Source organism: Protopterus annectens, chromosome 16.part0, assembly GCF_019279795.1.
Source record: "Protopterus annectens isolate FY-2018-M chromosome 16.part0, PAN1.0, whole genome shotgun sequence".
Lineage (NCBI taxonomy): Eukaryota > Metazoa > Chordata > Ceratodontiformes > Protopteridae > Protopterus > Protopterus annectens.
Genome location: NC_056750.1, coordinates 513,823,907 through 513,836,205, shown reverse-complemented (window position 1 = coordinate 513,836,205; position 12,299 = coordinate 513,823,907). Strand labels below are relative to the sequence as shown.

At 40.2% G+C, this 12,299-nt stretch overlaps 1 protein-coding gene across 1 annotated transcript in view; it reads left to right on the top strand.

The window, feature by feature from the left end:
- The window catches only part of PTGES2 (prostaglandin E synthase 2), a 488,316-nt gene that overhangs the window by 200,732 nt on the left and 275,285 nt on the right, over positions 1-12,299 (top strand). The window contains exon 4 of the mRNA XM_044058142.1: positions 8,187-8,339. Coding sequence (XP_043914077.1) covers positions 8,187-8,339 — 153 coding nt within the window. The remainder of the gene's footprint in view (positions 1-8,186; positions 8,340-12,299) is intronic.

Sequence of the window (12,299 nt, the reverse complement as noted above, 5' to 3'; positions counted from 1 at the left end):
AATCATATTTTGCCTTTTAATCAAGACAGCAAAATGAAAGTATGGATTTAGTATTTTTGATTTGAAAAGGATAACTCATTGTCTTGATCTGATGATGTCCTTTTCATTCATCCTGACTTAGGATCCAATCCTTGGATCTGACTCTGCCGCATTTACCAGACTTAGGATCCAACTTTCAAGCTCCTCCCTCTGTGTATAATGACCTTCTCCATCAGATCTCGTTTGCTACCTTCGCTAACAGACACAGGTTTCACTTTTGAGTGAATTCAGCTGGGTTGTTTTTCTGCAAGTTAAATAACTGTTTTTCTCTAGTCTACCTATTAACTCTTGTTTCTTTCTCCTCCCTTTAGCTGTCACTGGTCATTAGGGACTTTGTCTCCTTTTTCCGTATTGTTTTTACAGTACTTTTTCTATTGCTATTGCTGGTATTGTTTTCTCTTTTACCCTCTAACCTTAGGGTATTTTTGCTTCTACCATGGTTAGAAGTCCTTTTCTTATATTTTTCCCCTTTTTTCTCTCTCCCTCTGTGTGTGTGTGTGTGTGTGTGTGTGTGTGTGTGTGTATATATATATATATATATATATATATATATATATATATGTGTGTGTATGTAAAACAAAAAACTGTTTTTCTTCCCTTTCCATTGTTTGTCCTCTGTCATTGGCATTATGTTAATCAAGCCTACTCGGTTTAAATAATAAACTTTTTGTGGATATAAGATCCCAAACTCAGATGCCCACAAGGAGTATGTTTATTCCCTTGGGGCTGAGCACTTGGACACGACATGTAGAATCTATGCTACCTTTAATCCTAGGGCTCTGCTGGACAGAAGAAACAAACTTATTTTAAGGGGTCTTCTCCCTTCTTCCACTCAGCTCAACCCCCTTCAAAATCCAGCAAGTCTGTCCCTCTGGAGGACTGTAAATGGTCTTCATAGGAGCTGCCAACCAAGACAGGAGACTCTTGTATCAGACATCCCTGGATCTGAAGATGCCTTGTCATTCGTATCCAAAGCCTTCAGATCCTAAGGCTTCGCCTCTGATTGTAATCACAGTCCATCAGCTCCCCCCTCTGACCCAAAGTCACTGGATCCCAAACTGGGTACTTCCTTTAGGAGTATGATGCCTGAAAATGTTTTGAAACCAATCTTGCCCACCTTGCCTGCTCAGCTTCCTCAAACACCTAAGAAGCGTTCCAAGTCCTCATACACCACTTCCTCTAGGTCCTGAAGAAGATTGTCAGAAGCACAATGAAATAGGATGATGCAAAAGTTTCTCAGAGCTCAGGTCCAGATTGGGGTCGTATAAGCTTTGTCCTCTATCAGATCCATGAGTATGCCCATTACATCTAACACTGTTATGTCTCCTTCTGTGATCTGTTCAGTGGTTTCAGAGACCCGGGATCCGAGATCCCCAATAGGCTGTGGGTCGAATTCAAGGAAAGTTTCCTCCTCCACTCTGGCTGTCTGCCCGATTGGTTCTGTTCCAATACCATCGGAAGGGTCTCAGAGCTGAAGTGTCGTCGTTGGATCCAAGAGGTAGGTTTGGTTCCAGTTTTGTCAGATCCATCCCTTTACCTCGGAACTTTGTCCTTAGACAGTTTAGCTCCAATTCTCTCCTTGAGGCTTCGATCCCAGTGTGGCCTAGTTCTACCTTCTTCAAAAGTTTCGGCTGTGAGGGGTTGAGATGGGCTGAGGCTTCTCCTGGTCTCTCTGCCTTCAGGGTGGTGGAAAGGGCTTTTTCTGTCCAGCGAAAACCATCTTCTCATGTTTCAGATCCTACCCCTTTTTCTCTCATCTGTTCCAAGCTCTGAAGTTGGTCAGACCTATTTCACAAGGACAGCCACTTCCAATCAGTCTTCAGCCAGTTCCATTAGAGGAACCCCCCCCCCCTTTGAAGCCTGTCCAGAACATCCCAAGAAAGAGGTGCCCTGGAAGAAAATGTGTAAGAGACACGTAGACTCCCCCATGGAGTCTCACGGAAGACACCAATTTTGATGGAGAGGGATCAGATCACCACCGGATGACATCTTTTTTAGAGATATTCTAGAGATCCTGAAGCAGAAGGGTGGTTGGTTGTCCCAAACCCCCTCTCCCAAAGAATCTGTGTTCTTGGAGGCGCTTGATTGTGGCCCGCCTACATCTTAGTCACTTTCCCTCCGGCAGATGAACTTTACTATTCTGGCTTCCTGCTGGGCATGGAGTGAGCCAAATAGTGTCTAGCCCATCCTCAACTGCCCTGACAAGTTTTTGACCTCACCTCTGCAGGTAGAGCCCACTAGAGCAAAGGAGACTCTGTTGATGCTATGGTGGTGGCAGCAGCCACTAAGAAATAGCTAGCAGAACAGAGCTCTTCTTTCCCTCCACATAACAGGAAGTCCAGAGTGTTGGACAAATTTGGGAAGCGAGTGTTTGCCTCAGCTACTTCGGCTCTGAGGTCGCTTAATTACCTGGTGCACTTTACTAGGCTTCAGAGAGATTTGACTAAAGAACTATTAAATACTGTGAGTCCTTGTCTGTTAAGGATTTCAAAAGTACTCCCTCTCAACTAGCCACTCTATTATCTATTTCAAATTCTTTGATGAGGTTAATCTCTCTCACAGCTGAAGGTGCGTCATGAGCAGCCAGTTCAGGTATCACCATAAGGAGGCACTCCTGGATGTGGCTATGCAACTTTGCTGAGCTCTTTAGGACATCCTTTGTTAATGCCCCATTTAATGGCAGTTCCTTGTTTGGGCCATCAGTAAAGGATTTGCTTACCCACAGCGGAGAAGAAGTAAAGACCCTTTCTGCTGTGGGGATCAAGTTTTCTGTGCCTTCACCAGACCTCCTTTAGGAACCAGGAGGGTGGTAAGAAAATGTGGTTTCGTAAATCTCTGGGAGCTTTCCAGGATTCACGTGGGGACAATTCCTCCAGAGGCAGAGGGGGGAAATTTAATGGTGGACATTGCTCTAGAGGCGGAGGAGGTCTGCAGAACCAGGGCTTTAGAGATTCTTTTTCAGATAGGCCATATCAGCACTCTTGAAGTGCTGCCTGACTGTCAACTCTGGAGGCAATTGGGTGGGTCGGCTCTTTGCATCTAGATGCCTGGACAAACATCACAAGAGATTTATGAATGCTAAGAATAATATCCAGACATTATTATATACCATTTTTCCTTCTTCCTCATTGTTGAAAGAAGAAACTTCCCTATGTTCCACCCAGTCAGAGGAAGGCCGTAGCACAAGAAATATAAAAGCTGCTTGAAAAGAGTCATCCAGACAGTCCCACCCGACAAGATAGAATTCTGAACTTACTCACACTTCCTTTTAGTGCCAAAGAAAACCGGGGGCCTTAGACCCATTTTGTTTCTTAACCAAACTGAACCAGTATGTAAAGAAAGCAAGTTCCAAATGGTCAGTGTTCAGTCCATCCCTTTTCTGCACAAGGACAATTGTATGTGCTGTGTAGATCTTCAGGGCACATACTATCACATTCAAAATAGACAGGCAGTCCAGAAGACATCTTTGCTTTTGGCTGGGAGCCCAATCATTACCAATTCTGAGGTCTGCTCTTTGGACTCACCACAGTTCCTAGGGTGTTTTAACAAATGCATGGCAGTAGTTGCATTTCACTTGAGACTGAAGGGACTCCAGGTGTTTCCATATCTAGGCGATTGGCTCCTTACCGACCCCTCTCAGCATCAACTACAACATACCAGAGACTGTTTGCTTCAGATTTAAGACATACTGGAAATTACAGTAAATCTTGCCAAGTCAAGACTTGCACCATTTCAGAGCCTGGCCTTCATTGGGACAGTTTTGAACACAACACAGCATCTTTAACTCTCCACCACATTTCTTCTATCAGAAGCCAGGTTCTCTGGCTATCCTTTCTCATTCATCTCCTCTAGCAAGGTTAGTGCTTCAAGCACTTGGGTTAATGTCAGCTGCCATACTACTCTCTTGCACGCTTCTTTATGTGGGTTCTCCAATGGACTATAGCTGTGCTGTGGTCCACTCTGTATCAACCCCTGTCCTTTCAAGTAAAACTCACCCCAGTTTGCAAGCAACACATTCGCTGTTGGTTACAATCAGATTACATTTCTGGGCAGACCCTTTGTTCTACCAAACCCATTAGCCACAGTGACCACAGATGCTTCTCAACTTGGGGGGGGGGGGGTTCTTGGGAAGAACTGTCCAAGGCATGTGGTCCCCCCAAGAGACCAAGTTGTATATCAATGTCCTAGAGACAAGAGCAGTCCTATTAGGGTTGTAGGCATTTCAAGACGCTCTTCCCTTGCAGACTATTGTAGTTAGGACTGACGGTCTGTAGTCTGGTACATCAACAAGCAAGGAGGAACTGTGTCTTACCCCTTTACAGAGAGGCCATGAGGGTTTGAGAATGGGTGATTTTATCAGACCGCTTTCTAATTGCGACTTAAATAGAGGGGAAAACCAACATGCTTGCAGACAAACTAAGCACATCCATTCTGATGCCTTACTATTGGTGTCTCAATCACTCAGTAGTGAATATGATCTTCAGGCGTTGGGGCCAACCTTACTGCAACCTATTTGCCATCCCCTCTCAACAACAAGTCGAGCAAGTACTTCGCCCTTGTCCCCCCCTCAAGGGGAGTCGCAGAGAGATGCTTTTCATCACGCTTGGTCCTCTGTTCTCCTTTATGCTTGTCCTCCTCTAACCCTGATTTCAAGATTTTTGCATAAAGCAAGCAGACTAAAGAGCTCAGTAATGCGTTCTCCTCCATGGATACTGGAGCCCTACTCAAGATCTCCTGTCTCACCTGTCAGGGAGTCAACACCCCCAACATTCAGGCCCTCAAGCTGCTGATATAGTTTCTCCACTTTCAGTAATAGTTGGGCAGTCCAAGCTTGCTTCCCCAGTTCGTGACATTATTTCGGCTTCTCAAAAAGATTCTACCAAAAAAGTTTATAAAAGTACATGGAAAAGGTTCTCTGTCTGAGTATCAGGTAAAATTGATAGTTTTTCTGCACCAGTTCTGCTGTTCATTTTTTGACAACTCTTTTCAAAGATGTGGCTAGTTTCTCTACAAGTAAACTTCAGTTGGCAGCAATTTCATATTTCTACACTGGGAATAAATCTTTTTATTTGGCTTCCTCTAGATTGTTTAAAGCTTTTATGAAAGGCATTTTTCTTCTTAGACCTCCGATAAAGGATTCCTTACCACCTTGGGATCTTACTGCGGTATTTGAAGGATTAACGCAAAAACCTTTTCAGTGGTCAGACAAATCTGATCTAAAATTTCTGTCATGGAAGATGGTTTTCTTGGTAGCTGTTACTTCGGGGAAAAAAGAAAATCTGAACTCCAGACTCTCTCAGCAGAAATCCTTTACATTCTTTTTCATAAAGATAAGGTTTCCTTGCAGACTAATCCTTCCTTCTTTTTTTTTATTACCTAAAGTGGCTTCTGAAAATACCATCAACAAATCCAGTCGCTTGTCAGTTTTTTTTCCAAAATTTTCTAGTAAATTAGAGTACTTCCTACATCATCTTGATGTGCACAGACAACAATGTTTTTACCTACACAGGACAAAATTGTTTAGTCAGACCAGCTTTTTGAATCTTTCTCTCTCAATCATCTAGGCCAACCACTTTTTAAAGTTAACTTAGTTAAATGGATTACAGACTGTCTCGTGGATTTATTCTCAAGGTGTGACATTACCAAAATATCTATGGCTACTTCATCTGCTTTGTGGTTAAGGACCTCTATTGATGACAATTGTGTAGCAGCTACATGGTGCAAATCTTATTCCTTTGTTTCACCTTACAAATTGGACATCATATCTAGAAATAGACTCCTTTGGTTCGGCAGTACTCCGGAATGGATCACCATAGCTGGGGACTCTGTCCCATAAGTGAGGAAGAAAGAAAAGATCAACAGATTTATAAGTTGTATTTTCACCATAACTAGGCATCTGCATTGTCAATTTTCATTCTTCCTGAACTCCCCTCCCATCCATTCCCCATCTGCTTTTCTTCTGGAAGGACCTATTGGACTGTGTTTGGAACCTACAGCTCCCAGTTTGAGCCCTGTCTTTTCTATCTGACTATATCTGTTTCTCGTCAGCTTTTGGGAAGTAGAGCAGCAAGCTTGATCTGAGGCACTAGTAATGGATTAGGGCATTACGGGTAGAGGGAGGAGCTTGAGAGTTGGAGCTGAAGTCTGCTAAATTCTGCCGAGTTGGATCTGAGCCCATAAGTGCGTAAGAATGACAATTGACAACACAGATGCTTAGTTATGGTGAGTACATAACTTATAAGTTTTCTTAGTAGTTAGGCTAGCATAGTGCTTTCCAGAGACCTTTGTATATTGTCTCCCTTTACATTTCTGAGTGAATATATACAGTTCCATTTATGCCTCTGAATTTTGTTACCACCAAAGAATCTTGTCAAATATAAGCTTGGATTAATTTGTTTCTGATTATGTGCATTAATTAAATGATGTATGTGCAGTTATTCAAGAAACGAACCACAGAATGATTTTCATTAAGTGTGCTGTATGGGTTATGTGTGTGGATTAGATGTGATGCTGCAGTCAGGAGTGCAAAACAAAAAAACACTGGGTGGTAAATGTGCACTGGGTTTGTCTAAAGTACATTTAGGTGTTTAAATTGTCTTGTAGAAAACATAACCTGCTTTCCTTCAGGAAGACTAATTACCTTAACCATATGTTGATATTTGGATATCAACAATCTGTATTTATATCAAGATTGTTTAGAATGCAGATGCTATAATTGTCAAGTGAGTGAGGTGAGGTGGTATTACAGACAGTATACAAGTGCTGTGGCTATGATACCCAGCACTTGTATCCTTGTGCTGAGGAAGGTCTTTCAAAAATAAAGAAAAATGTTATGGACTTTTTTCCTCAATAACCTCTAAAATGGTTTATTACACTTAAATTGTGAGATGGAAATATGACAGATTAACAAGAGAGTTGTGTAATAGCTAGATTGTTCTTGCTGGGGTTTTTTTTGTACATTTTAATACCCTCATTGTGAACCTTTTGAGATTAGTATTGTATTACTTGACATTTTCAAAATTATGCAGATAGCTCTAAGTTGATGCAGTTATCTGTTTATACTATTTAGTTTGAACTTTGTGATGTAATGTGCAGTTATAAAGCTGAACTGTTTTGCGACGGCTGCTGTGGCATAGAGAGATAAAACCCTAACTACAGCTAAGACTCCTTGAAATTGATTAGTGGATCAGGTACTTGACAGAGCTGACAGGAGAGTCAGGACATGGCAGCGCTGACTGCAAACTGACATACCTTCCAAAGGAGGAGACAGCAGTGTTGAGTGTGAGTGGGGAGTGGATGTTCAGCTCACTAAGCAACAGCTTGTTGTTTACCTTATTTGTGAGCTCAAGGAAAAGTGCTTTGGCATAGGGAAGGTGTTGTGGGACTTCATAGTGACGTGGTTCGCTCATTCCTCCATTAAGATGGTGAGATTAGAGCCCTGTTAAATGCCATCATAGAGGGAATGCTAGAGAGCTCATTACAAAGCCACATAGCTGCCTGAATAACATTTTTTTCTGGTGGCTGTTGCCCCCTTCATTTTTTGGAGACCCCCCCCCCCCATACAAAGGACATATGGAGTATAGTCCACTAGAGTTTGGTATGGGGGCAAAATGCACCTAACAAAGAAGTGTTTTGGGCAGCTTCATTGATACTCCCTGCATTGAAACGTGGAAGTTTTCATTTTAGTTGACAAAAGTATGATAAAGGTTTCCGTAATTATAGGTAGGCACCCAAGGTCATCACTTACTACTGTGGGTAGAAGTCCTTTAAAGCTAATAAGTGATCCATACAGAATGCTGGTGAGAGGAAGACTGCTGGAAAAAATAAGGATTTGTATTCTGCAATTTTCTTTATAGTACCCTGAGTCTGCATGATGTGTATGTGCAGTTGTACTGTATTATAATTTGCAAGTGCAGCAGAAATTTAAATGTACCAAATAGAACTCTTTTTTGAACATAGTGTTAAACTTAGAGTAAACTGTTAAAGTAACCTAAATGTCAACTTGTGTGGTCTACTGGATTTTATTGTTGTCTTGCTCTGCTGTCTAACTCAGGTTTATCAGTCAGACATGGTTGTTAAATTGAGTTCATTTTGTGAATGTAAATTTCCTAAAGATGCTGATCTGATTTTTGTTTACTTTTCATGAGAAACAAGAACTTGAAGGAGATAGTCTCGTACTACCCAAGCATGAAGGCTGTGAATGAGAGAGGGAAAGAGGTGACAGAGTACAACAATAAGTATTGGCTGATGCTGGACGAAGAGGAAGCCCAGCAGCTGTATCCAAGCAAGGAGGAAAGAACGTATGTATGGCTTAGTGATTTATTTGTGTTTTGTAAGGTAAGTTTCTCATTTTGGATAACAATGGAGACAGTTTTCTCTGATTTTATTTAATTTATTATTTTTGGGAGTAACAAGTAAACCACCCCTCTGGTGTTACAATTGAATTTATCATTGATATTATATTTTTTGCCATTTATTGTAAAAAAGGTTACCACATCTATATATTTGCACCAACGGCAAGCCTCACATTTAAGCATCCCACAGTGTGGGATTAAGAGCATCTTGAAATTAAAAGCGTTAATTAGATAGATTTATGTTTATACATTTTTTAATGCTTTTTACTGTATATTTATTAAATTATACAAATGTATTTTTACATGGAATTTTTCGAAGTATTTGTAAGGATTTTCATTTATTCATTTGTTTTTTGATATATGGTTTGTTTTTCTAGAGTTTGGCACTTTAAAATGAGGCTGTGTTTTTCCAAAGGAAATGATGTTTTTCCAAAGGAAATTACGTTTTTCTAAAGGAAATGATGTGATGATAAGTATTGTATTTAAGTGTACTTGTGTGTCTTAAAATTATCTGAAGAAGTTTGTTTATTTTAGTAAACGAAAGTGCTAATTGGAACTGTTTTGAGTATCCGGTGTGGTGTTTTTTTCCTCCTTCATTTTGTTGCAGTTTATTCTTTTTTTCTGAGTTTGTTTGGTTCATGGAAGTTAGTTCCGCATCCGGATCACAAGTACTTTTTAATACCATGGATCCTACACCTAATGTCATGGATTCTTCATCTAATAATGACAACGGTGCTTTAGGTAAATTGACTGCCTTAATAGAACTACTGTTGCAACGTGTAGACTGTTTGGCCAGTCAGCTTGCGACCGTTTGGCCTCATGGATCCGGAAGTCCCGATAACCCAGTCTCTCATGGTTTATCTAATTCTTCTTCGCCTGGAACATCAGCGTTTGCCTTAGGATCGCAGGATCGAGGCAACCATTTGCCAAGGACTTCTGGTTCTTCTTTTGTGCCCTGTTCAGGCCTTCGGACTTCAAATGCACCCTCCAGCAGGACGAACGAGCGTTTGGGGAACAACGGAGATTTGGGCAGTACAGTAAGTACGCCAACCATTATTCCGACTCTGGAGGACTGGTTCAGGGTTCCAGTTTGTTTTGTCAATGGGTCCTTCCAGCCTGACAGTATTACAAACTCTGAAATTGGCGAAAATAACTTAATTAACAATTTAAAGGTGTATGACACCAAACTGTTCAAATTTAAAAAGTCGCAAATTGAGATGTAGCATTTGACTGAATGCATTAAGAGGCAACAAGTCCCAAAGGGACTTAGACAATGGCGGTTTCCTACTGGGCTAATTTCAAACTCACCCTTTCACAAGGAACTTTTAAGTTTGTTTGATCGACAAGGGGTTGAGTTAATAAAAGATTATTGCACACGGATAATTTGAAAAATGAACTGGCATTATTGGACTCTAGTATCCGATCTGACAAAGATTTTTTTGCGCTGCAAATTTGACTTTTTACGTATTTTTACTAGTCTTGATAATGCTTTGTTTAAAATTAAAGAAAAAATCAAGAAACTTAATAGGGACTCTGTGGCTTATGAGAAGGGTCTGGCATACCCTTTACCTCCTTCCAATGTAAATGTGAATGTGAACTTTGGTTCTAATAATGAATTAGGTGGTTCTGGTGACAACTTTATTGCTGTGGACGATAGTAATCGGATGCAAATGAATGATAGTTTGTTAGATGAAGGGTCCCCGGCCAGGAGGAGTGAAAGGCTTGCTAACAAGAATATCACCAATAATGCAAACTATCAAAACAACACTAATACTCATGGTTCACATCAGAATCAGTGTTTTCAGGGACACAGGAAAACAAACACGGGGGACAATTAAATTGCCCACAGCAACAACACCAGTGGAAGAAGAAAACACAGAACAGGAGGATGAGATGGTTCTTTCTCCTGGTCCCGTAGGACACATTAGTCCTATTAATACACAACAGAGATCAGTTCAGATTTTATTTAACAGTACACAAGACTTTAGAATTTTCAATTATTCTTCCTTTGTTCCTGCCCCTTTATTAATTGAGGTCTTAGCCAAAGGTTCAACCTTTGTCCTTTCAACTAGACGTGACTTAGCAAGAACACTTATTGACCTCAAAACATATACTAGGAAACTGAATTTGAACGTTGTATTTGGGGACAATTCCAGTCTCACTACAGAGTTCAGAATTGCAAGTATCTTCAACCCACCTTTACACCCTTCCATTTTATTATTCGAAAGAATTTGTGAGAATGATTTTAGAACACTTTTGACTACTAGGGGAGCTCTTAATGAAAGATTGTGTAATTTAACCCAACCTGAGAAGGATGCTTTGGATGATTTAAAATTTGCTGATATCCATATTATTAAACCGGATAAGGGGGGGTGGGTCGGTGTTTATGGACAACGAAGATTATAATTATAACATGAGTTCTCTGTTGACCAATAGGGCTTATGTAAAAGTTTCCCTCAATGAAATGAATGGAGCATATCAAAAAATTAAAGGCTTCATTAATGATTTGTTTATTGAGGAACGCATTGATGTTGATTTGTTGAACTTACTTTTAATCCCCTACCCAGTCACCCCTACCTTATTTGGCTTTCCTAAAATCCACAAAAATTTGGAAAAACCTCCCTTCCCGTCCCATCATTGATGGGAGGCAGTCTATAACTTATGGATGTGCTAAATTTGTGGATGTCAAACTCAAGGAAGCTTTAAGAAATGAAACCCAGATATGCAAGGATTTGTGGGCATTTTTAGGTGCCATGAATAATTTTCCTTTTTCTAGGAACCTGAATTTTTTAACAGTTGATGTCAGTGATTTGTACACTACCATTCCTCAGAAGCTTGGTTGTGAATGGGTCAGGGACTTTTTGTTAGAACAACATTTGGATAGTGCTTCTATTGATTTAATTATTTATTTGTTGGAATTAGTTTTGAGTAATAATTATTTTTTGTTCAACAAAGAATTTTACTTACAGAAAACTGGTGGAGCCATGGGGTCTCCGTGTGGTGGTACTTTTGCCAACACAGTGATAGCCCACTGGGAAAAACAATTCCTATTTAGGGACCATATTTTCCAAGAAAAAGTTGCATGGTACACCCATTATTTAGACAATATTTTTATCCTTTGGCGAGGTAGTAGGAATTCTGCTGCAGCATTTGTGGAACATACTTCTAAATACACGAATTTCCTTGAATTTACCTGGGAATTCAATACTGAACGAATTTGCTTCCTTGATGTTGAATTGATTAAACGTCCTTCATTCGACGGGGTTATTTCAAAAATTTTTTAGAAAATCCACATACTCGAATGCATTCCTTCATTTTTCCAGTTGCCACCCTTTTCATTAGAAAAGGGGAGTTGTTAAGGGTCAACTGGTACGAGCTGCAAGAATGGTGACCTTAGAGAATGATTTTTTTAGATAAATGCAGCTTATTGAAGAAAATGTTCAGTAAACGTGGCTACCCCATCAATTTAGTGGATGACCTGATAGATGAAGTCTCCTCTAAAAGAGTTTGTGGCATTTTTAAACCATTATTGAATGTCAAATATAGTAATATCTTCACCAGTTTGGGCTCTTCTAGTCCGAATAATTCATTGGACAATTTGGATGTTACTTGCAACACATCAGGAATTGACTGGGACCGTAGGGATTTTGTCCCTAAACAACCATCTGGGTCCTCAGATGTTGATTTAGCAAGGTTGAGCTTTATAAGTACATTTTCTATTGATGCTCCTTTTTTGAGATCAATCATTTTTAAAAATTGGTCCTTCTTATTAGATGATAATTTAACTTGACAACATGTAGGAGAGGCTCCCTTTGTAGTATTCAGGAAAGGCACGAATTTAAAAACACTTTTGGAAAATAGTACTTTAAAATGTCATCCCCCACACTGTGGGATGTTTAAATGTGA